Source organism: Dufourea novaeangliae, unplaced genomic scaffold (genome assembly GCF_001272555.1).
Source record: "Dufourea novaeangliae isolate 0120121106 unplaced genomic scaffold, ASM127255v1 scaffold101, whole genome shotgun sequence".
In the NCBI taxonomy this organism is placed as follows: domain Eukaryota; kingdom Metazoa; phylum Arthropoda; class Insecta; order Hymenoptera; family Halictidae; genus Dufourea; species Dufourea novaeangliae.
In genome coordinates this window covers 2,583,178-2,608,927 of record NW_015373989.1, presented here as the reverse complement: position 1 = coordinate 2,608,927, position 25,750 = coordinate 2,583,178, and the positions used below count along the sequence as shown (strand labels likewise).

Here is a 25,750-nt window from a genome sequence, read left to right as displayed (position 1 = left end):
TCAAAAATGCAACCGATTCGATTCCAAATTTGACCTTTTTCGAATGTCTCGTGTATGCTAACGGTCATGAATAAAAGTGGCAACGTTGCTCTTCGCTTGTTTAGGTTGCGGTGTTGCAGATACTCGATGAACGGGTATCACAGTGTATCTTCGTTTCTGGCATTTATCGCAAATATAACGTATTTTTGTAAGACAAAGAACATGTGCATCATTGATTGAAGACCATCTACATTGTAACAGTACGTAAGTTTGTTAATTGTGTACATACTTGCATGTCTTAACTTCAGCAGTGGGTTACTTTGTTTTCTTGCTCTGAATTACTATGAAGCTGAAATAATTACATATATTTTCTTAGAAGTACGAGGAAATTCGTTGTCAAAAGATTTTATGTAGAACATTTAAAAAATTAGGTTAATAATTCGATGTCTTAATCGTCTTGAACCGAAAGTAATAATACTATTATTTGATACATGGCGTTTCGATTAATTAAGGAGTAACGGAAAAAATAAAACTATTTAGTTAGCATGCTTTATATCATTTGAATACTTTGGGCCCAAAGTCCCAAACGTAAAGATCAAGCCATCGCAGATATACTATATGTATACGAAAAGCTGCCATTTTATACAACTTGCGTGCGCCATTTTGTTGTTCTCCGATACAAAATGAAAGCGAAGTTAATACATTGCACTTTACACACATCATCCGAAGTGCGAGATGAAATCAAGATTAATATTAAAATGAAGTATAAACATAACTTACTGTTTTGAAAAAATTAATTTTAATTATAATTTGACTCAAGTTACCCAATAGTTTGATTCAATTGATTGATAATCTGACTAAATATTTCGGCCAATGACCCATACAATCAATGTGTTTACTTTTAACAAAAAAAGGGTATATATATTGGACGTTCCGAAACCTATATCATATTTATCAAGATTTAATGGAAAAATATGAATTAAAATTTGTATTAATAGTCCATAGTTATTATTTTCAAGTTGAAAAAAATACCTTATTTTTATCGATAAAATATTTTTCTAAGCCACTTTTATAATGCTTATCTCACAACTGAAACAAAATTTTAATAATTTTCGAGTACTACACGCAGTACTCTTGCGCATACATGGAATTCACCGCGCATGCGTAAAACACTAACGGGAGAAGGTTCTGATATTGTAATAAATATACGTATACTTCTTGTAGTAAATTGTTTATTGTTGTTGACTTTGGTATTTTTCCTAGTTTACGGATTTCGTATAACATAATAAAAAAAAAATGTTTGAGGTCTTGTATGTTCTTTTTGGGAAACAATACCTACACTATATATCCCGTTATGAAGTATATTATTATTACTAATTATACGTAAATGTGTAACTTCATGAATGTGAAGCATACAACGTATCTAATTTGTATTGTTATGCAGAAATAAATAATATTTTTCTGTAGAAATAAATAAAGAATTTATGAAATGGGTTATAAGTTGTGAAAATACATGAAACAATCAATTTCCTAAATCACTGATAGATTCATAAAATTGATATGATTAGTTGTAAAAGTATATTAATTTTCCCAACTAGTCTACATAGGCATTGTATTACGAGTGTGACGTATGTTAACCTCGCCGACGAGCACAAAACGAAAAGGGGTGGGGCTACTTGTCAATCTTTCAATATGAGTACTTAGAACTTACTGAACAGTACCTAAGAAAACGTATTTTTGTACCTTATGTATAGTTTACTAAAAAACATGTACTAGTATTTAATAATTTAATTACTTATTAGTTAGAAATTATCGATACTACTTTTCCTAGCTTAGTAGGTATCGCCTAAAAAAATTTTGGTCGAAAAAAAAATTTGATATCACTATTGAAAATTTGTATCAATTTTGTACATTTGATATTCTTTTTTGATTAAACAGTATAGACTGATAGTGTAATTGTGATAGCAAAAGGCTAAAAATATTTCTCTGAAATTAAAGTTAATATTGGTTGGTAGTATAAAGTATTAAGTAGCGTAGGTAGAGGAGTGGGGGAAGTCGTAAGCATGACCTTATTCTAATTTCAAGTATCGAATCAGCCTTGAAGTGAAAGAGAAGATTTTCATTTAAAACTCCATTGTATATGGAGGTATTTCTGGTATGAGAATATTATATATTAGGTTTTATTTGCTTTAATTTATTTGGAATTAGTTTAGTTGGGGGCGAATCGTGACGCCATATTGGACGACTTCGTGTGGAATCGTTGAACTTCGTGAGGACGCATGTCGGGGCCTATGTTCGACGGTACTCGTTCAATAGACAAGTCTATCAAGAATCCCGCCTTTCTGAACATAAACTCTCACAGTTTGAATTGTATTCATTTTACAGTATTTTAACGTGATTACTTATCGAAAATATTTGTGTTGTGCATATTTTTACTTGATCTTACATTAAATAATATTTTCAACCTGATCAAACCTTTGGACTGTTGATATGTCGGTGACACGAACGTACGAATTGTTCATTTACTGTATTATACATTTACTTAGTGTGATGTAAATGAAAAACCGACGCTCATTTAAAAAAATTATTTATAAAATATTACGAATATCCACTGTTTTGGACAACATACTGCACATGTTACTCAATACAGTAACAATCGTTAGGTTTACAGCTTCGATCCGCCATTTTTGTTAGTTGAGTACTTATGGGCCAGGGACAACACAGGTTGGCGCGTCATCGGGGGGCCCAAATTACATTCTCTTCATTTTTACTAAAAGAAACTTAATTCTGTAACATGTAAATCGTAACCAGAATCATGCTTAATACTGTTTAACAATTTCGTTACGTGAGTTGTATGGTTAACAAAGTTACGACACCAAGTGGAATACATCGATTTGTTGTAACTGTAGCTGTCATTTTTAGCGGCTTTATTTTTGCAATGAAGAACTCTGTTCTAAATGTGTTGAGCTCTCTACTCTGTGATTGATTATTTGAAATTACACAATCTATCAGATTACGAGATTGTAATTCGTACTTATAACACTTAACAATTAATTTAAAAATGTTTTATTTTTAAGTTTGTATCAAATAATGTTACAGAATATTATTTGTAATCTTACGACTATGTAAAATTAATCAATTAAACAATTAAACAAATATATTTGTGGTTGCCATATTTACTAAATCTGTAACTATTTATTTTAATTTTTACAAAATTAATAGTTTATACGTTAAAGTATAATTGTCTCAAACACAGTGATCACTTACAGATCAAAGAATATTAAATGTTGCCGATAAATGGATGAGCTGTGACATTGTATTGCATATCTTACCTTTCCTACAATGGAGGCTTTAAGAACTGATAATGTACATACTGCTGACTCTATACATTCACTGTCCTGTATGGATACGCACCATATTGACGAATTATCAAAAGAAAAAGAAGATGAGCTATTGTATGGAGGTGATGATGGTGATGAAGAAGATGCACTTTCAGATGATAGTATGCGTTTAAGATTATCCGATGACGATGAGGTTGAACCAGATGATATTCTAACACATGTCTTGGATGATAAAGAAGATAAGCCACAGCATGAAGAAATTGGTAAGCTTTGCAGCCTATAAATTTATATAGAACATATAAGCACCACTGTATAAAATTGTAACTTTGAGTAATTTATAGTCTAAGAATATTCTGAGCTTGTTCATTATATAAGAAAAGCATTCATCTTTGAAAACTTGGATTACAGAAGTAATATGTGGAAAAAGTGAAGATGTGCAAGCTTCTCCTGTTCCTGTAAAAAATGAAACAAAGAGTGACACACCTTCTTCGAGGGAAAAAAAGGAAGAGGAACATTGTTCAGGTAATGTTTCTGTGGGTGACAAAGTAGTAGCACATCATGCAAAGGATACCAACAGAAATATAAATGGATTTATGAGGCCACAAATGATTAATTGTATGCCTCGTTATCCATGGCCAAATCATGAGTTTCAATGGAGGTTTGCAAGTACCCCTCGTGCTCACTTTCCCTATGTCAATCATTTTCCTTATGTCAGGCATCGGTATTTGGCACCTAGAGGACAATTTAGAAATCCATACGATTGTACTACTAGATTTCGCAATGCGTTTGTTCCCTTTGAAAGAGGAAGAGGCAATGGAATGTTCAATTCATATAACAAATTAATGTATCATAGACCAAAAAACAGAACTTTCAAACCTTCTCCTATGAAGAGGTCTAATACTAAAAGTGATGTTGACCAAAATGTTATGTCTCCTCCAGATGCAAACATATCTTCAAGAACTGAAGCTGACACCAGCATCAAGGATGAAAGCTGTTCTAATATAAAAATTGAAACAAGTAATGAATTAGTTAGCGAATCTCCAATCAATAGTGAACAGACTAATGATGATTTAAGCAAATTACCAAATGAAGTCACGGAAAATAACAAAATTGAAGAGTCAAAGAATGAAATCGATACTAATACTATTTGTGTTGGTGAGTTTCTGGAATTGGAGCATGAAACAAACATTGTGCAAGAGAATTTGGAAACGCCATCACTGTCTAATGTTGTTGAATCTAAAGATAATTTGTCCATTGAAACTGAAACTTGTAATGAGTCCTCTAATGAAGAACTTACAAATTCCTTAACGAATTCCCAGGATGAAAAGAAGGTTACCTTTGAAGAAAAAGAGAATACTAATACAGGTAATGACAATTTTGATTGCAACAGTTTACAAAGTTCTAACACTTTTAATATATTGGCAAAATTATTGACCGAAGGTCCAAATTATTTATCTGACGATGAAGATATAGAATTTATTGAAGTGGATAGTCACAGTAAACAGGATGACCCAATTAAAACTACAACTACTGCCGATCTGAATGAAAGCCAAAGTGTTGAACAGAACAAATCAGATGAAAATGAACTTAATGCAAATCAACAGTGTATAGAAGTAAATCAAAGAACAGATTCAACTGAAAATAATTTAGTCGAGGAACGTACAATAAATAACGGATTACCAGTAAATGGAACAGTAATAGATGTTGATACAGAAACGATTTCAAGAAATAACGACGATGAATCTGTACAAGATGCACAGTCAAATAAAGATACTGAAAATCATGCCATCAAGACAAATGATATACTAAATGAGTTAAGTAATACAGAAGATAATAAGGAAACTGAAGTAATAGAAATTAACATGGTATTTGAACCACTTGCTAATGGTGCAAAATGTGATAAAGACCAATTAAATGATAGTGATAATAGTACAAATTCTTCTTCACAACTGAAGTTACTTCTTACTGAAGATCGTTTAAGTAATTCTAAACTTGATATTCAAAAACAAAATAGTGGTACTGTCGACAAAAACGTTAAATCTATAGATAAAGAAAGTCCTGTGGAAAATTCTGAAAATAAGACACCAGCTCCAATTCAAAACATGGTGTCTACATTAAATGAAAATAGCCTATCTAGCGTCAAATCGCAAGATGAATCATTAGGTCGTATTACTAGTATAATAGATTCCGATAATAGTGAAAAAAAAACTGTCGAAGTCCCAGTAGTTACTCAAAGAAGGAGAAGACGAACAAAAAAAATGATGATAGCAGCACAAGAAGCTGCTTTTGAAGAAGATAAGCAAGGTAGGAAATGTCTTACATTGTTAGAGTACTTATAGACTGACTATAGCACTAGCTTTCACAGTAGTTATAAGAAGCAATATTAGTTAAATTTATTTATTTATTAATTACTCTATTTTCCCTATTATTTACTTATACGTGGGTCATTTAGAAAGTTCTCAGTATGAAGTATAGATGACATCAGTAGTTCTGAAATTTTTAGTTCATCAAAGATTTTCATTCGTTATACCGTCGGCGTAAAAAGTATTCGTACATCTCTCATTTCTTGTACTTATTTGAGATGTAAACACAACACAACCTTCCAAATAGAACGAATAACAACAATGCTTGCCAGTTCGCACAGAACACTTGTAGAGACAAGACAAAAATTTCAACTGTTTCTCAAGAATGCAAATCGCTTAGTAAAATTGCTCGCATAGTGGATAGACCAAGGTCTACCGTTCAAAGTATTATTGACAGAATTGGATCACGAAAAACAGTTCAAAATAAAATAAGGTCTGGATGTTCGCGAAAGATAAACGAGTACGATCGACGAATGATTGTTCGTAAAGTTAAATAAAATCCGCGTATAAGTCCCAAACAAATTGCTGCAGAGCTTAGAAACAATAATGGTATACATGTTTCTGCTGGTACTGTGCGTAATTACTTGCGAAGTAGTGAATATCACGGTAGAGTTGCACGCAAAAAGTATTTTGTAAGTGAAGTTATTCGTAAAGAAGCGATTAGAATTCGCCAAACAACACGTTAACACTCCAATACAATATTGGAATAAGATCATTTTCACTGACGAAAGCAAATTCGAATGCAATTTTCTCAAGAGTATTTAGAACAACAAATTATATTGAAAAATAGAAATATAAAAACTCTATATTATCTTTCCCCTCCAGTCCAAGAACTTTTCAAATGACCCACATATATTTCTTTTTAATTTTATTACTAAAAATAGTAGTAATCTCTTTCTGCAAATAAACAGTACTGCATTTGATTGTAATATTATAAAGGTTTTTGGTATTCATTTTTTTTGTTCACACTCCTTCGAGGAAAAAGTAAATTTTATTTATGAACGCAATGTTTATTTAAAGGTGGAGGTTCAATAATGTTAAAAAAAATATTTCAGTTTGTTTGTAAAGTAAATTGCATATAAAAAGTTATGTGAATAACTAATGAGCTTTATATGTGCATGAAAGTAGTCTCCTAAAATGTTATCTTGTTCTATGTACCATTATTTTAGTTGTACATACATTGTATAACAATAGTAAAATATTCTCATACTTTTAATATATTTATTGTAAAGTAGCTTGCATTTAATCATTGTCTTTCTTCATTTTAATTATATTATCTCTTTTAATTGTACACTTGTTGCTATAACGTTTTGTTACAGTCAAAGAAAGTGGAAGACAAAAGAGAAAAACGGCTAAAAATGCAGAAGAAATCATACGAAAGAAATTCCTTAATCATGACAGTGATTTAGAGTCGAGCGACAGTTCAGAAAAGTTTGTGATTGTGAATCATAAAATAAATCAAGATGCTAGACCATTGTCTCCGCCTTCTTTAAAACGCAACTGTTCTGACATAGATAATGTAGCAATGAACGGTAGCGTTAAGAAAATTAAAGTAACTTCTGACACGCCATCTGACGAATTAGCATCGACAGAAAACAATTCTGAGAACATTAAAAATTTGGGCTACGTTCACAAATTTTTCCAAAGAGATCTAAAGGAAAAATTGCCAAAACTGAAACAAGAAGTATGTTAGAAATACTTGAGATACAAAAATACCGATTGGTATTAATAATATGTATTATTCTATGTATTTAACATTAATAAATTCTTTAAAGGAACTAGAAGAACTCTTAATACAGAAGATTGTTGAAACAATCACAATGCGTGGTGAAATCGGGAAATTGAGGGAACAAGCACGCATATCGGAAAGAAATCAAGAAGTCACACGCGCAAAGTGTCAGCAATTAGCGAAGCAGATCAAGGATTTTGAAATGGTTTTAAATCGTAATGCTGCAGATCGACGTGCTAATAATGACAAACCTATGCCACCAATTAAAATCAATAGATCTGTGGGACTACAAGTTAATTTCATAACGGTACATATATAAATAAAGTTTTTAAATGATGATCGTTGAATAGATATGGTTACTATTATTTTTGTCTAGGATCATGGAATTCAAAATCTGCGACAATTGCAACAGAATTCGAATATGAAATCCTTAAATGTTTCAAGTAGTAATAATACATTAAATACACCGAATACAGAAATCAATAATGTAGCAAGTCCAAGAAGAGGAGTCAAAGTAAGATCTCCAAGACGAGTTGAACCGATAGTCGGTCAGACTGCTGTCATCTCACAAAATCATTCTCAGTCTCCAAACATCATACCTACCATAACTCCTGCAGCTTTAGTTGTAGCTAAGCCCATGGAAGGACAGCATACTGTACAATTACCTAATCAGTCTAATGTTCAACAAATGATACCTAATGTGAGTATTTTATCCATTGGTGGGAGCGTCTCAGCACTGAGTACCACAGACAAATTTTCTGTTGGGGATATACAAAAACTTACTAAATAAACCAAATGCTGCCTTTGTCGATTTTTAATTGTATACACGAGTCCTGAAACGACACAATTGGCGTAGTTCCAATTCAACGGTAACAAATTCAAAATTAGGATTGCTCAGTCCTTAGTCGTTTTGTGGTATTGAATTGCCGCAGCGCGTTCGCCAGAGAGTTAACATTTGTTAATTTTATCTATGGATGTAACTTCATTTATATATTGGTAATCATTACAGCCACCACAGCCACCGCAGCCACCGCAGCCATCACAGCAAACACAGCAAACACAGCAAACACAGCAAACTATAGTTCTAAACGGAAAGTTCCCAAATCAAGTAAACCGTCAAAATACCGCAATTAATATTGCAAAACCAAGAACGAACGATCTCATAGACCTTACAGATGAAGAAGAGAAAACTAAAGGTAAAGAAAAATCTATACTCAATTATTTCTGATAACAAGGAAGCACCATTATTACGTAGGCATTTATAGATTAATAGGGGTATCCTTACTTAATTATGGTTATAATTTACAATTACATTTTTTAATTTGTAGGTGCTGCCAGCGTACCGGTAGTAACAACTACGATAACTGATCAACAGATAAATTTAACACAAAAAACACAACCTTGCTTCCAAAGGGTAATTCAAACTATCCCCGGGAATGTAGCAATAACGAATCCACCTCAAAGTATAAGAGTTGTACAACCAGCTAGCCAACCGACACCTACTGCCTTAGTAGTACGTAAAAGAATTATACATGTTTATTAGTAATTGATATAGTAAACATTTGTATATAATTATGTTTTAGAATAATATGAATGCTCCTCGGTTAGCATATGTAATGCAAAGCGGCGTAGGCCCAGCAAGACAGTTATTAATAGCACCGAATCCCGCCACGGTAAAGTGGAATTTAATATTTTTTACAACAATTCAAATGTAATTGTTATATAGTTCCATAATAAAATCTCCTAATTTTAGATACGACCAGTAACTTCGTGTAATAGAACATCATTTTCAACTCTGACGTATAAAACTGGTATGCAAATATGATAAATGCCTTATATGTTACTGTCAGAAATAATTAATTCAATTGAATCTTCTTTACAGGAGTATCGACAGTAGCAAATGGAACAGTTAGAGTTCTAACAACATCAGCTCCTTCAAATGTACAGTTGAATAAGGTATTGTAGTTTTTCAAATAAACATTTGCTTTTATTTTATTTATTGTAAGTAAATTTTTCCTATTTATTCTTGTTCGTTTCAGCATCCTGCTCCTTTACCAGACATAAGAAGCTATGGTGTCAACCCTGCATTAAAACTTCCACCACCAGCTCCTTCGTTGAAAATTTCAAAGGTTGCAAATGGTATGTAACATAAATAATTATGATTAATAAATAAGTTTTAGAAGCGCAAAAATATTCGTTATAATTGTGTAGGTATAGTACTATCCTGGAATATGAATTTATCTGATAAGTATGCAGATATTGCTAGTTATCAATTATATGCATACCAAGAAGTTGCTGGTGTACCTCCTAATACAGCGTTATGGAAAAAAGTAGGAGACGTGCGAGCTTTACCGCTACCTATGGCGTGCACCCTTACGCAAGTAATTCGAATAATTTAACATAACGATTACAGTAATGTATATTGACAAGTTTTTATATTAATTGTTTTATTTTGGCAGTTTTCCGAAGGTAATAATTATTACTTCGCAGTTCGAGCAGTTGACACACATTCCCGAAAAGGACAATATAGTATACCTGGAAATATTTCTTTATAAAATATACAACCAACATTAAGTTATTGTTTTTAATCTTACTTTTAACGCACAGTTGTAATGTATCAAGTCAAGACTCATATACCAACAAATTCCTCGCAGATTTCTAAATTGTCATTTAATTTATCATGTCTATTACATGTAAGATACATTTAATAAGAAAATTTACTGGAGTATTTGTAATCAGGAAGTATGCTGTATAGAGTACACATACAAATGAATTTGTTGTATAGTAGTAAGTATTTGTTTAATTATAAGGAATTATTGTTCTACAATTGCTGGTAATTACGATTGCGACTGTAGCTAAATACGATTTTCCCTGTTCTTTTTTATACGCTTTTTAATTTATAAAATCAAAAAATACAAAGATATTCATTCTGACAATGTATAGTTTACCATTCTGTCTTTGCTCATAAAACTGCAATATACGAGTTTTTCTAAAATTTTCGTGCCATGCTTCATGAAGTATTATTCACGTGTCATTCACTAGTAATATACAATATTTAAATATAACAATAAAGGTTTCAAAGCATGTATATTCAAGATGGTATATATACAAAAAGAAAATTAGTGACAGTAACATGGTGACAAAAATGCCTGTACAAAAATACGCAGGATGCTCTAGTCAACAAAAATTTCTTTAGCAATTATTTTGATATTCATAATTCGTAAAGACTGCTACAATTAAAGTACGCAATTGCTTAAAAGTCTGATGCAAATATCATTATTCACTGAAGGTGTTCATAAATGTTGCTTCCTTACGTTACATATTAACTGATGCCTGTTTTTATCTTTCCATTGAATTTATTACCACTATTATTTTACGAACAAAGTCTTACCGATACATAATTTGCTCAACTTTTTATACAATTGTAATAAAATTTAAGTGTTAAACAATAATATATACTGTGTAGATTTCAATTACGTAAATGGAAAGGCAGTGAATTAGTATTTGTAAATATTAAACGTTATATATTCTGATTTTGTAATTAGAATATATACATGAACTGTAGCATAATTGTCTAATATTTTAAGTTTCACTCATTTTGTGTGATAAAAATGTATAATAAAATGATTGTTCATTTTTTAGACAACTTTTTTATGAAATACAATTCCTACGTTTTAGGTATTTAGAAATGTTTGCTTAAAAAAATAACGAAAGTATGCAATTGTCACAAAATTATACGCAATTAAATACAGGTCAAAGCACCTTGTGTACAACTTGTGAGTAGATGTGTTTAAAAGTATTAAGCTTTACTTACACTAAATTAAAAGGAATTTATTACTAGAATGTAAATGTTCATTCATTTATTGCAAACATGAATGGCATAATAGAATAAAGAATTTAAGTAAGATTAATAGAGTATGTAGTTCATATTGAACCTAACAACATCCATAAGGAAATGAATTTGTGTCTAATTTCTACTTCGAAAGTTGATCAATGAAAACTCGAATTTATTCTAGCTATTAAATTAAATTTCCCGCTCTTTTGTGCACAATTTTCCTGCAGTAACGGAATGAGCTTGTGAATGTGATACATTGTATACTGTTGTATACCTAAATATATGCATACAGAGTTTCTATCTTGATTTCGTCGTAATTAATTTCAAATTGCAATGTGTAAAGCGAGCATGAAACATGAACTGGTGAGAAACTTTCAATTGTTCTCCGATTCTAGTATCTAAAAGTAATACCTATAAATTTTGTTTATCGTTTGCATAAACATTCCGCAGTCCGAAGACTCATCCGAAAACATAGTTGTTAAAATGTCTGTTGTATTGGTAAATTTATGGAGCATCGTAAAGGCATTAAATGATTAAAAAGAGAACCAAATATTATAAAGAAATAATAAAACCTTGTCGTGTTGTCTTTAAACCTGTTACCTACACGCGCAGTTGTAATACAAATTATACAAACGAGAAAATAACCAACGAATACAGTGTTTTAACAAATTATTACTTACTGTTCTCGTTATCAACAAGGGCGCGGGATTTTATCAGAACTGATGTTTTAAAAATTTACTAGCGTACGAAATTCTAATTCGAGAGAATTCCTTATTTCGTATCGGTATCGTGAAATATTTTAACACCTCTCTACCTGGATTCTTCATACGCGTTAAGTGAGTCACAGGGATACGATATTATGTCAAACATAAAACAAATACGATTTCAGTAAAGATATCACGGTGCAGACGTAGAGTGATAATCTTTTTTTCGATACTCGTTAAAAAAGTGTGATCAAGTGGGGGCGGAAGTAGTTAGTCGGTAATTTGTGTACACTGTTCGCTGCACTTTGTAACACGAAACATGAAAAGTTTGTGAAATTAGAAAAAAAGGCACAAGATCCAAGTGTATTCGAACGGAATAATGCTCGAATTGTCAGATACGTATTCTTTTGGGTACTGAATACATGTGAAATATTACGTAGCAATTTTCTGACTTGCGAGAGATATCTCGGATTGACAAGCATAACATAAATATTCTTCATAGACAGCGATATTTTTCAGTCATTTAACTAGGGATTAACAATCCATTATGAGGAGTGAATTTATACATTGTTGATTACTATTTCAATTTTTCGATTAACTGTCGAAAAAAATATGATTTTTTCGAAATTAAGTAAAAAACTTCTCGTGTCAACAGATTTGTATTAAGATGCAAATGTTTTGTGAACGTGGTTTCGTAACTATTTAATAGAAATCGATATCGTTTCTAATCACCTTGAAATTATAAAAGGGACATCATGAGAATGATGAAAAAGAGAATGAAGTATAACAAATATTGTGAAGTTATGGCAGAATGAACAAATCAAAATATACAGTGGAAAAATATTTTATGGGTGTGACATTTACAGTTTTGATCATTTGCCTATATGTCATTTGTTACATGGCAAGCGCTGCTGTGAACTGTCTAGAAACAGTCAGTAAGCACAGCTCTTGCCTGCAACTGCTAGTGAAATTTTGATCAATAATTAGGGGATGCCCAGCCTACATTCGCTCGTCGTACGACGAGCTCCACTGATGGATATGGGTACTGCCACCAGCTCTGTGACATCTGTAAACCCTCCTACCAAAATTGCTTCCAATCAGAAAAAAGTCGAGAAATCTAATAAACTTACTGGAGTCAGATTACCTTTACTACGTAAAGAAGCAAGTGTTGTAAATCTTTCTCTAACAGAAAGGACAGCATTAGGGAAAGGAGTCGATGCACCATTACTTAGGCCTGAAAGTAGTGCAAGTTTGGAAGCTCGTGGTAGTAGCTGGTTAAGCTTAGGTCCAGGAGTACTAAGAAAATGTGAAACTGCAGTAGGTTTAAGCACTTCTGCTTTGGAGGGCAGACCTATAAATCGCAGTAGAGTTTGTTCTCGCTGCTCTAGCCTATTATCATTGGCATCCAGTTCACGTTACAGTTTGGCTGCAGGCAATTTTGTACCTGCAGGTTCTCAGCAAGCGCTTGGACGCATCTTTTGTAAATTATGTCTTGTTGATACTTCTCTTTCCAAAGCATTTAAACTAGAAGGCTGTGGTTGTTCCTATTGTAAAGATGTAAGTGTAATCTTTCTGTAACTATAAATGCTGCCCTTGATACATTTTCTGGATAAGAATATATCACATATGTATAATGTAATATTTTAGTGTATGAAAGCATATGTTGAGTTTGAAATCGAAGAAGGTGCATATGAAATTAGTTGTCCTGATGCACAATGTGAGCATGGGGTAATACTTTCTATAAAGGAAATATCAAGTCTTGTTAGTTCTGAACTTATGGAAAAACATCATAAGTTTCGATTAAATAGAGGTGTGTGATGTTTAATATGTTGGCATTTAGTTATTGATGTTCAAATTGTGTTAACATTGATTTAACCATTTTTATGTGTTGTACAGATGTGTCTATGGATAAAGCACGTGCCTGGTGTCCACGTGCAGGTTGTGAAACAATATGTTCAATAAATGCTACTGGATCAAATGGAACTTCTATTGGGCCAGTACATTGTCCTAATTGCTCTACAGACTTCTGTTCAATATGCAGAGAGTCTTGGCATAGTGGTCCTTGTTCTGATCTTTCATTGGGTATACCATTTGATGGTGATCATATCAAGTGCTGTCCCATGTGTTCTGTACCTATTGAAAAAGATGAAGGATGTGCTCAAATGATGTGTAAAAGATGTAAACATGTTTTTTGCTGGTATTGTTTAGCTTCTTTAGATGTAAGTATGATTACTTTTAATGTTGAGAATGTCAGTGATATTAATCGCTTTAACTTATATAAAAATTATTCAATTTCATAATTATATGAATACAACAGGATGACTTTTTATTGCGACATTACGACAAAGGACCATGTAAAAATAAATTGGGTCATTCGCGTGCGTCGGTCATTTGGCACAGAACACAAGTCATTGGAATTTTTGCTGGATTTGGGTTACTCTTGCTTGTTGCATCGCCGTTACTTTTATTGGCTGCGCCTTGTATTGTCTGTTGTAAATGCCGTGTATGTGGTTCTTCTAGACTTGAACAGGAGGAAGGTGATACTGCAACATAGGAACTGTAAACATTTTTTAATATCTCTTGTTTCTCTTCAGTACGATAAATAGTTCAATTATATTATTCAATATGTGAATGCAATTGTCAGCTTATATAGATATACATTGAATCTAGAAAATTCCATAAAGTTTCCATATACGTTTTTAACACGGTTTTATTTATGAGAAGGTTAACATTATTTTTTGTATTGTCTAAGGATATCATTTTTAATCAAGGGGGATTTCAACTGTGTCGATTATCAGTTTAAAGAAATATTTTCACACAGGTGTACATATATAGTGTGATCATTTTTAAGTAAGAAACTTACAAAGTTTACTGAAAGCTACTTAATACTTCACTGCTACACAACAGTTATTAAGTTAGACTTTGAAAGCTAATAATGTTTTTTACTACTATATCAGGCATTATTAACATCATTTCCGATAAACCAAATCACAAATACTCATAAACTTTGCATACAACATTCCAGAAAGTTATGTTCATATATAGAGAGTACTGCCATATCCAAAATTATCTTAATTTTTTGTTAATTACGATCAAATGATTTTTTATAATTACGTGATTTGTTTCCTACATATTTATACAATTATGAGCAATACTCAACATTATTTTCATGTATTGTTAATGTTCTTCGATTCTATATATATGTAACGTAAAAAGTCCGCAAGTACACAGGTACAAAAATAAATAAATAACCTGAACAATGTATATCTATATGTACGTCTGTTCTGTAAACAGCAAACCTGAAGCACGAGTTCAATAAAAAATTATTAACTGTTGGTTGCATAGCACAACTTGTTTATAAAATTTTTCTTTTGTGAGTGCTTCTTCGATTAGATGACAGAACTAATCATATGTACATTACATGTACATTACTATAAATACATATGAATAACTCAGTGAAATATGTTTTACGGAGCCCACGAAAAATGTAAAATTTAGAATACTTGTAAATTCCATTCTTAATAGATATTTAATATATTTACTACTAATGATATACTTATTATAAATACAATTTCTTGATTTAAGAGAACATTGTTCTGTACATGTTGTAATGCTATCGAAATTCAACTTTCCGAATTCGTAATAGTATGTAGACCAGGAATAGCAAAAAAGCAGTATGTTATAATACATAATCAATAAAATTAGATAATTACGAGGTATATTGCAAATCACTTTCTGATAATAATCATACGCCATGCTAAATTACGTATATGTTTTTATCGAAGAAAAGAAAATTATAACTTCATACAAATTTACACCATATTTGGTGTATGGTACAAACATATTTTTTTCGTTGATCATATGCGTACGTGTATGCACACGTAAATAAATCATTATCTAATCAAAACACAATTGTGTATTCACAATAAATTAAAGTATGAAAATTCAAACCAATAAAGGCTATTCGGCAGTCTATTTTGTACTACCGAGTACAATTGTGTGTAAATACAAGTACAGTCGTATTCCATAGGGTGTTCAGTAAATCGTGGTATGATTGAGAAATAGCTGATGTATATGCAAAAACAAAAAATGTATAATAAAGTTTTTTATATGGAGCTTCGTTTCCAAAAAAATCGAACTTTGAAAACTCATCAGCACGCTTGCTTTCGAATGCACATGGATAATTGTACGTGTCGTATGTATTGTCCACCAATTCCGAATAAGTGAATATATGAAAAGTTAATGTTATACCACTGTTAATGTTTGGGAACATTAATAAATGTACGTCAAAATAATCAGTAATGGATAACTATCCAAGCTAAGTGGTATATAAAAATCTGTATGTACTACGTAAAGTCACGGACTCGATTTCTTTAAAATCAATATTTGGCCTAAACAAATTTTACCTTATATATTAATATTGTTTTTCCATGTAAAAGAACCTTTTCGATTGCATCACAATTTACTGGACACCCTATATATTCGTATGTAAATATACATACATACCACACCATGATGTGTATACGTGTGTGTACACACAATGCGTATCGTACGTGAATTCCTTCTTAGGTTAACATACAATGTGTATACATATAAATATTTGAGAATGCATTATTAATGCAACGTACGCACGGGAGTCATTTTAATGCGTATACTACGTATATAACATAAAAATGTAACGGAATAACAATTATAATAGAATATTAAGATAGCAACTCATTTGTTATTATTAAGTTCAGGGCTGACGAACTTCGTTTCTATCGGGAGCTCCTTGGCCCGTCATCAGTTAGCTTTTACGTGCGGCTACAAGCACAATCCGTCAGTTCGTCAGCATCACAAGTATGTATAAGATATAAAGGAAGCGGAGTTAAATAGGTATGGAGGGGATTATTTTCCTACACTGTTTTACAGCTGTCCGGAACAGACAGGTAGGGGAAACAGACCAACAGACGCATGTAGTTCACGGGCCGACAGTTCGTCAGTCCTGATCTATTTAGTTGTATGTTGTCATAATTAATAACAGATCTTTCAGTAATTAATGTTATAGATATCCTACTCTATAATTTCCCCGTAAATTGATTATATTCGCATTTGTTCTGTAATATTTTTCCACCATTATCGCGAATATTATGTTCTATAAACACAAACAATTATTTAACTAATTTTGCAAAGAATGCAGTTATGAAATAATTGAAACCTTAACAGACTTTTGTAAGCCATTAAACAATTTGTTTGTAAGTTCATTTATTATTCGTGTAATAAACACGGTTCTGTTATATTTACTTAAAAGAAAAGCATCACATACACTTATAACTTGCATAAACAATTGATGAACGACGAAACACACATTCGTGTCCCTATTCTCTAATGATCAAACGTTTGCAATAGATGTTCAAACAATTTCATTTAGCGTGGTCGGGAAAAAATTCTAAAAACTCGTTTTCCTCCTGTAAAGTTAGATAATAACCATTATAAATGTACTTTGTTAATGATATAATTGATTGAAAGGTTAATGATAGTTGTCAAGCTGATAGTATCTTACATTATAAAGAATCAATCTTCATAGCTTTATAAATATACTTTAACATGTTGCATTTTGTCGTTTCAATTATGATTAATTACCTCTGTGATTTTTTTGAGTTGCATTTGAAAAATGTACGCTTTCTTTATTTATATGTATATCGTTGTGTGACGAAACGATTTTGATTTTTAAAATTGTTAAGGAATTAGAAAACAGGGATATTTTTGACAATAACGTCGATATTTATTACACAATAACCCACGTATTACTTTTCTAATACAATATTTTTTGTAAGAAAACTCATAACTTGATTGGGTTAGAATTGTTTTGGAATGAAAAAATTTGCGTCATTAAGATGCATTAAATCACTCGCAGAATTCTCAGCAACAACAAGTTTCCACTCGACAGAGTTTCATAGGGCTGTATACTTCGTAAATTCTTTGGTCACTTAATGCATCTTGTTTGCTAATCTTAACGGACCCTCTGTAAATCAAGGGATGGTGTATACTTTATGGATTACATGATGATAGTTTTGTAGTCCTACTAAAAAGCTGTGATAGACTTTAGATATATGTTCAAATATGTTGCTCGTTTTAAAAAAGAGAAGGGAATAACAATCAGTAATCTAAGTCTATATACTACAATACATTATTAAGACCATTGTAAAATAGTTAGTGTCAAAAAAAGATTAATAAATTTAAAAAAAAATGATGAAACAAAACTGTAGTTGATAAATGGATTATTTGATCAGACCCTTGGCTTTAAATAAGTCTCTCATCAAGCCCTTTAAGTACCCTATTTCTCGCTGCAAATCTTTTACTTGATTTTTCAATTTGTCATTATGTTCCGTAAGTTCGCGTTCTTCGCCCAATATATCTTTTATTTCTTGCTTTTTCTTTTGTCTATAACGCGTAGCAGCATTTTTATTTTGTTCTTTTTTCCGCACTTTTTTATCTTCCACAGATGGACGGGAGTAAGGTTTCTGGCGACTTCTGGCCGAAGCGCTCGTTGATTGTTTTGTACATTTCCTCCCGGTCTCTAAAATCCAATCTGGATCGTCAACAGAATCTTCCGATGATGTGTAACTACCACCGGAACTAGTACATGGACTAGATGGCGGAATATCCTCGGTTTGCAAACGTACATATTCGTCCACCACAGCTAAGTCGTGCGCGACGTCTGTGTTCAGTGAATCCAATGGTATATTTTTTGTATTCCATTGCACAGGTACTTCATTAACGTATGTTTTTTCTTCTGGAATTACCACACTGTACATGGATTGATGATTAGAATATAATGGTTGTACAGGTTGTAAAGTAACGAGTAATTGGGTATCCATGTTTAATGGTTTATGTGGTGGTGGTGACTGAGGTGGTGTAAGTGTGGAACTTGATGTAGGGACTATTTGATGGCAAGCTTCCACATCTCCCAGGACTGTCTCAAATTCTTGCAGTAGGGTTTGGGTATCATCTTGTTGAGGGATCTTTGTAACTTCATTATATGTTGTTGGCTTAAGATGTCCACTTTCAGGAGCTGGTAATTCCTCGAATATGGGCAATTCTATTTTTTCCTCCAACCAATCCGAAAAAGGCTCTGCAAAATGAAATATTTTTAATGCATATAAAAATTATTTTTTTATGCTTAATGTTTAAAAGTAAACAAAATGCTTTGTTTCTTTCCTTAGTCATTTAGTCTGGTGCTTAAACATTGTTGTGTTAAGCAAACAAAGCATTGATATCACATTATCTGATTCTGATGATCGGATATATCAATCTACTAACAAGGATAATACAGTTATATTATAATGTAATATTCATTGAATTTTATAATTTAATCAAAATTAAGAAATAATATTTTAAGTATTTTGTATACTTTATCAAGACATAGATAGAAGTTAACAGTACTTTTACTTGTCTTGCATGAACAATAAGTAGGAGTGGTACTTTGATGTATATATAATTTCATGGACGTTACTAGTTCAACTAGAAAAACAAGTTCTTGATTTGCAATATCTTTGATTACTAACACATTTGCTGGAATCAATACTGGCAGGAAACATTATTTAGAGCATGTTCTGACATTAGAGCATAAAAATGTAGTCTGCAATAGAAACTGAATTTTTATTTAAAAACTTAATGAATACACAACTCTGTGTACATGTTAATTAAATCCAGAATAAATAATCTTTCAAGTAACAAGGTAAACAGGAAGTGCTCAAACATATATATTTTTGTTCATTATATTTTAATTTTTGTAATTGTAAAACACCTTCTGTACATTATTACATGTTTTACTATGTAGAACATTTAATGTCTGATAAACTACCCCTAACCTATTTCTCCATGAAACTTTGATCAGACTTTACTTGAAATGTGGATGTTATCTTTACTTAATTGCAGAGGGCATGGGGTTAGATAAGAATTTTTTTAAATATAAAGATTTATATAAGTACAGAACACAACTTTATCATTAAGCGGAATTAACGAATATCTGTAAAATAGTGTGCATACAATGAAATTTAAATTGTTAAATTTAATTTCCTTTTTTCATAGCTGCATAAATTATGGCAGGGCTGTATGGACGCATAATGATCTAATACGGATTTAAAAGTACATTTTAAACCTGCTTTTCGTTTATTATACGTAATTCAAAAATTTTCGAAACATCCCGTTATTTAATATAGAAGACACAAAAGTACTTTCTGATCGGAAATTCGTAACAAATGCAATAAATAAATTCACAGTTGCGTAAACAATTCGTTACGCACAATATAGAATTTGAAAACTATTCTTCGAGGGATCCATGATCAAATAATTCAGTAACAATTACTTTTGAAGACGTTTCAATTGAATCCTACAAGTACGATAATGCGAACAATGTGGCAACAGTGCTCTGATATGCGTAATAAAGATATTTTTCCATCAAAGTGAATGCTAGAAAGAGAGAGGAAATCAACGAAGCGAAAGGAAACGTACCACTGTAACATATAGCAGCCATTATAACGTGTAGTGTGTTTTCCTGTGAACCTTTATTCAAACGAGGAGCAATATATGTGCATATGATAATAAAAAGGAATACAAATTGAAAAAAACTGTTCTTGATGCAGGGTAAGGTATATTTTTCCGATGTGAAGCAGCCAAGTCCGTGGATAGGGACGTGAATTGCACTAAATTCAACGTCTTTTTACCAGTTTTTGGGAATTGACAATGATCTCTCGGTTCCACGTGTAGCGATATGCGAACTGCATGCTATCACACAACATTAGTACACTCGGGCATCGAGACGGTACGTTGTTTTCTCGACACACTTTTAAAGATGCCAGTATCGTTCTATTACTGCTCAACTGGCCCCAATTCTTTTTCTCTTGGAACTCGATTTTAACTAGATGTTCATGTATATTTACACACTTCACCAAGCACTTTTCATGGATTGACAATCAAACGCGATTAATGGATGATTCCCGTTTGCAAGTCTTCGCAGACTCGGGGAACAGGGATTCAAGTGTAATTCCAAACAATCGGGTGCTATTTTTCAATGTTCGAATGATCGATATATATCGCGAAAACACGTGCGAACACGCTAACGTATGTTTGAAATAAATCACGTTCAGAGCGAAATCAATGGATTTCATACAAAACAATCGTATTTAGAACACATTGAATGTTAAAACGCGGCGCAGCATACGGTTCACCATAGATCAATTGGACATTTAATTTCCGAACGTTAAGATCGCTGACACGGTCGTCGACACGCACAGAAGAGAGTCGTGAGTGTGGCAGCTTTCGACGCCTACGAAGGCACCACTCTAGCACTGGTATAGTACGATGAATTCAACGGGAGTGTTTGTACGTTTGAAACAATAACAGAGTACATCTGGCCCGGAAAATAATTAAGTATCGTCAGAATATTGACTTGTGACGAAGACTAATCGACGGAATCGTACGATCAGTTTGCAATACTGCGAGACCACTCCTGCTTATCTTTGGACTTTCCCCTCTGTCGCCCCTACTCCAACGCTACTAAACACACGTCATTCCCCTATCGGCCTTCAACCAAAGCCGTTTGTATAGAGGTTAACCAGTTTGTCCCACTCTCTTTTTCAGAAAAAAAAAAGAGAAAAATATGATATCCGCTGGAGGAAGCGAGAAGAATGAAAGCGATAGGAGTATCGAGAATGCTGCCGCATAAAATGCGTTAAACGTTAGTCTCTGTCCTTTTCGTATGTACTGCTTCGAAAAGTAGAGGACACTAGTTTTAATAGATGCATGCGTAAGAACGAGCTGCAAGTGTTCGCCTACTCTTACACAGTCTGATATTTAAAGATATATCGACATCGCAGTATCTAACGATCGTTTCAGACGCCATGTGCGGCGATAATCTTAGAACTGTACCAACGCGAATAACCAGATTCTTTTAACCCTAGGCTGGTCTGGTATCAACCCTGGAGGCATACAAATATTTTTTGTAACTTATTTAAATATCCTAGAATCTAGCGGACCTTAATTTTTTTTTAATAAATACGATAATTCATGAAAACTACGATGACTGAATTTTCAACTACAATTTTGTGATGTGGCTCTGAGCATCATTACCTTACATTTATTTTTCCTATTTTTTAAATACATACACGTGTTCAAAATTTATGGTTGAACCTACATGTATCATATCTTAGCATTCAACAGAATATAATGAAATTGTAATCCATGTATGTAGCAGGAAAGATATCATTTGATAACCTTTTTACTTTATTGTTATCTAACTGGTGATTTTGTGCAATTCATAACATTCATTGTTTTTATATGAATTTAAATTTATAAATTTGATTCTATACAAATATAATAAAATAAAGCAGTGTTTTTATGAATCAATTGAAGTTTCATATAATCACCAACCATGGTAGTGATTTAATTCATTGAAAGGTATTATAGATAAAGGTTAAGCTTTATATATAAAATGTTCCAGATGACTTATAAGCAAGTATAGCAACAATACAAAACCAAAGACATTGATTTTCATACTTGAAATGCTTAATAATATATATATAGGTATTACTCATTAAATATTGATACTATCAATTTGATTACTACGTAAAGGCTTACCTTCTTTAATCCATTCATCTAATTCTTCTAACAGTTTTGTAGCAACTTGTGCTCGGGTCGGATGTTTTTCATATATAATGGGTTCAGCATTTTTAGTAGTCTCCACAGTTTTATCATCAAATAAAAGCCAATCATCCTCTACATCAGATGACAGTGTCCCACTAGGGGACACTGGCTCGAGCTTCCATAACCACATCCCTTGGTTCTGACTGGATGTCATCATTGACGTAGACCCAATCAAGAGGTATTAAAATATGATGAAAAGAAATTTGTGTCGTCTGTGCGACGTTGCTCGAAATGAGCGCCATTTTGGCTCTAAAAACACAAAAACATTTGCGTCAGACATAATATATTGTAAATAACTGCACCTGACAGATCATATATAAAATATTTAAGTAAATGCATAACCATGATTTAACTACCTAATCCTTAAATCTGTGATTTCTGACAGAAATTAAGAATCAGGAACGGAAAACAGTATATTAAATGAAGAAATTGAATTAGTTTTGTACATTCATAAACCAGAGATTCAGAATGAAAATTAATAAGTGAACTAAATACACGCCATGTTTCTCTGTTACATTATGTAAATTACAAAAGACTCATCATTGGAGCAATGTTTCGATAAAATATGAGTACAAAACCAAACTAAATCTTTATGATGCAACAGTGAACCGTGTGATTTGGTTACATTTGTTTTTAGTACCTCGCAGTTTCGGTACTCTAAAACTTTTTTCTTACGAATAATACGTAATACTAGCACGGTAATATATGAAAGAACAAATTATGAATATAGTTCCGGGTAAGAATGTTGTTTGCGAAAGGTATTGTGCTTGGTCACAGAGAGATGATTCACAAAATGGCAGAACCCATAACGTGCGAATCGGTCGAGTGTTGCGAAAAGATAATAACCAAACCCTTAACATATTGAATGCCACTTACTTCATGGTTATTTAGTTGTGTCGGCACACTTGCGTGTGCAAGCTGTTCGGTGAACTACTGACTCATCTTGCCTGTCGTGCGAAACGTATATAAAATTTGAACGTCTTTCCTTCGCGAAACATTGATGGAGAATGAGCGTCTCCTTCTACAGAGAATTTGACCGCTGGGGTCACGTGATCTGGGAATGCGTACGCAAGGGTGCTCAGTTCGGACCGATTTCATGGATCTTCTGCGCAGACCCCGTGAAAGTTCAAATCCCGTGAGGCCGCGATCGCCACGCGTTCTACTTTCTCGCGCAGAAATTCATGGATACGTTAAAAAAGAAACATTCCATACGAATATTATGAACAGTAAATAAATGTATTTATACTAAATCGAGTGCAAAGTGTGTTGTAATGCAAACATTCGAAAGTTGCCGATGGTAGGATCGATTTCATCGAGCAGTTAAAGAGAAACCACGTGTGGATTACCAAATAAATTGTTCACAGATTTAGCGTTTTATACAAACATTAAACAGCAGAGTATTCCTCATGTGACAAAAAAAAAGAACGTTGTACCGCAACATTAATATTAAGACAATAAGTGTGGACGAGTCTCTTTCCTATATTACATATTCTTGCGCAACAGAGTGTTAAAAACATTTTTATCTACATTAAATTAATCACAAATGGTATCGATAATCAGTAGAATCTTACTTTAACCGTAAGGGAACACGCGCACTAAGTTGTTTCAGTTTGCTTTCAACTAGATCTTTTTTGCTTGAAGTAATCCTGCCTCAAACTCTCATTTAAAAATAATCCAATCTTCGTTCTGACGGTCACTGGCGGTATCATAGTGAACATCTTCTGGATCCCATGGGTCCAGTAGCCAGTGGTCGTGTTTACTTTACCGAGGGTGTTGATCGCGTTTTTTGCATAAGTCGTCGCATTCGGCACAAAAAATCTCGATCCCTGCAATTAATCATATACGTTAGGAATGATTCGTTTCCGGGATCGCGTGTACATATTTATATACAGGGTGCGGCCGAATAACATGTACAAGCGGGTACGAAATGATTCCTTATGAAAAAATAAGAACAAAGTATGGAATAAAATTTTTCCATTTAAGGCTTAGTTCTCGAGAAAATCGACTTCGAAAATTAATCTGAAACACGTGTATTCACCATAGTAGTAAGTAGAAACGGAATCCAATGAACAGACGCGCTAGCCCAGTCGTATTCAATTGCCCCCGTATCTAGCAGATTTTCAAAGCCTATTTTCTCGAAAACTAAGCCATCAATGATCAAATTTTATTCTATATTTTGTTCTTATTTTCTCATAAGGAATCACATCGTACATGCTATTTGGGCTCATCTTGTACATATATGTGTACGTCTTTATGTCACCTGCAGTCGATCGCTGAACGCGTTCATCTTCGTGCTCACGAAAAACGGGGTCAGGTGTTGGATGGTCAATCCGAATCTGGAGTATTCGGCCCGCAGGGCCTCCGAGAAGCTCTTTATGTAGACTTTCGACGCCGCGTATACGGTCATTAACGGCAACGGTTGCATTTCCGATCCGGACGATATGTTCACGATCGCGCCCTTTCCACGCTTTTGCATTTGCCCGATGATCAATCGCGTCATCAGCGTAGTAGCGCCAACGTTTACGTTAACGATGTTCCACAGTACGGATTCTGGGACCTCGCCGACGAACATCGGATAGGGGTACTGCATACCGACGTTGTTCACTGGAACAAAGCGCGGCAACGATCAATAAACCAGCCGTCTACGCGAGACGTATTGGTTGCGCGAAATATGGTCGTAAAAATGACTTGTCAGTACACTCTTATAACGATGATTAGAATGTTATAACAATACAGTGTTTCGGATCATTTGCAATTATATTACGATTTGAAAGTGAAGAAATTAGTTAATTTATAAATTTGTAAATTTTCAAAAGTTTCTCAGGTTTATCTAGTGTTAGTAACATCGAGAATTTTTTATTTATGCGTACAACTAATACAATCAATTTCTATAAGTAGAGAAAATTATAATCAGACCGCAGATCGTTAGGGAAATAGATATTTTGATGGACTAAATTATTGAAACTGTAATCGAAGGAACATTCGGTTGCTTTTAATCAGATCTCTATCAGGGTTCGAATGAAATGAAAATGTTTTGTGAAATACTTCGCAATAAAAGAAAAAGTTACCTAAAATTCCGATCGGAATCTCTTTCAGTTGTTCGTCCAGCTTCT

The 25,750-nt window shown here is 33.0% G+C and overlaps 4 protein-coding genes across 5 annotated transcripts in view; 2 read left to right on the top strand and 2 right to left on the bottom strand.

Moving 5' to 3' along the window:
• Positions 1-230: 230 nt before the first annotated feature.
• Positions 231-10,056, top strand: LOC107187651 (activating transcription factor 7-interacting protein 1). The gene is made up of 14 exons (XM_015575794.1): positions 231-243; positions 3,249-3,583; positions 3,729-5,624; positions 7,003-7,367; positions 7,459-7,719; positions 7,789-8,112; positions 8,422-8,608; positions 8,741-8,925; positions 8,996-9,085; positions 9,166-9,223; positions 9,295-9,368; positions 9,452-9,551; positions 9,624-9,793; positions 9,872-10,056. The coding sequence occupies exons 2-14, from the start codon at positions 3,322-3,324 to the stop codon at positions 9,965-9,967; spliced, it is 4,068 nt and encodes a 1,355-aa protein (XP_015431280.1). The 5' UTR covers positions 231-243; positions 3,249-3,321; the 3' UTR covers positions 9,968-10,056.
• A 2,701-nt stretch (positions 10,057-12,757) lies between these two features.
• Positions 12,758-14,505, top strand: LOC107187730 (probable E3 ubiquitin-protein ligase RNF144A). Its single transcript, XM_015575892.1, has 4 exons — positions 12,758-13,508; positions 13,599-13,761; positions 13,848-14,170; positions 14,269-14,505. The coding sequence occupies exons 1-4, from the start codon at positions 12,942-12,944 to the stop codon at positions 14,503-14,505; spliced, it is 1,290 nt and encodes a 429-aa protein (XP_015431378.1). The 5' UTR covers positions 12,758-12,941.
• Positions 14,506-17,691: 3,186 nt separating this feature from the next.
• Positions 17,692-23,613, bottom strand: LOC107187694 (activating transcription factor of chaperone). Of its 2 annotated transcripts, XM_015575843.1 has the most exons (3): positions 23,514-23,613; positions 22,572-22,886; positions 17,692-19,065 (listed from the first exon to the last, which is right to left on the bottom strand). In XM_015575843.1, exons 2-3 carry the CDS (start codon positions 22,792-22,794, stop codon positions 18,212-18,214), a joined length of 1,077 nt encoding a protein of 358 aa, XP_015431329.1. In that variant the 5' UTR covers positions 22,795-22,886; positions 23,514-23,613; the 3' UTR covers positions 17,692-18,211. The 2 variants fall into 2 exon arrangements, with proteins under 2 accessions (XP_015431329.1, XP_015431330.1); XM_015575844.1 differs by lacking the exons at positions 22,572-22,886; positions 23,514-23,613 and adding an exon at positions 20,448-20,552.
• Positions 23,614-24,113: 500 nt separating this feature from the next.
• The window catches only part of LOC107187772 (inactive hydroxysteroid dehydrogenase-like protein 1), a 4,554-nt gene continuing 2,917 nt past the window's right edge, over positions 24,114-25,750 (bottom strand). The window contains exons 4-6 of the mRNA XM_015575942.1: positions 25,706-25,750; positions 24,898-25,241; positions 24,114-24,463 (exon numbers count right to left, since the gene is read on the bottom strand). The exon at positions 25,706-25,750 is cut by the window's right edge and continues 10 nt beyond it. Of these exons, the coding sequence (XP_015431428.1) occupies positions 24,254-24,463; positions 24,898-25,241; positions 25,706-25,750 (599 nt within the window). The 3' untranslated portion in view covers positions 24,114-24,253. The remainder of the gene's footprint in view (positions 24,464-24,897; positions 25,242-25,705) is intronic.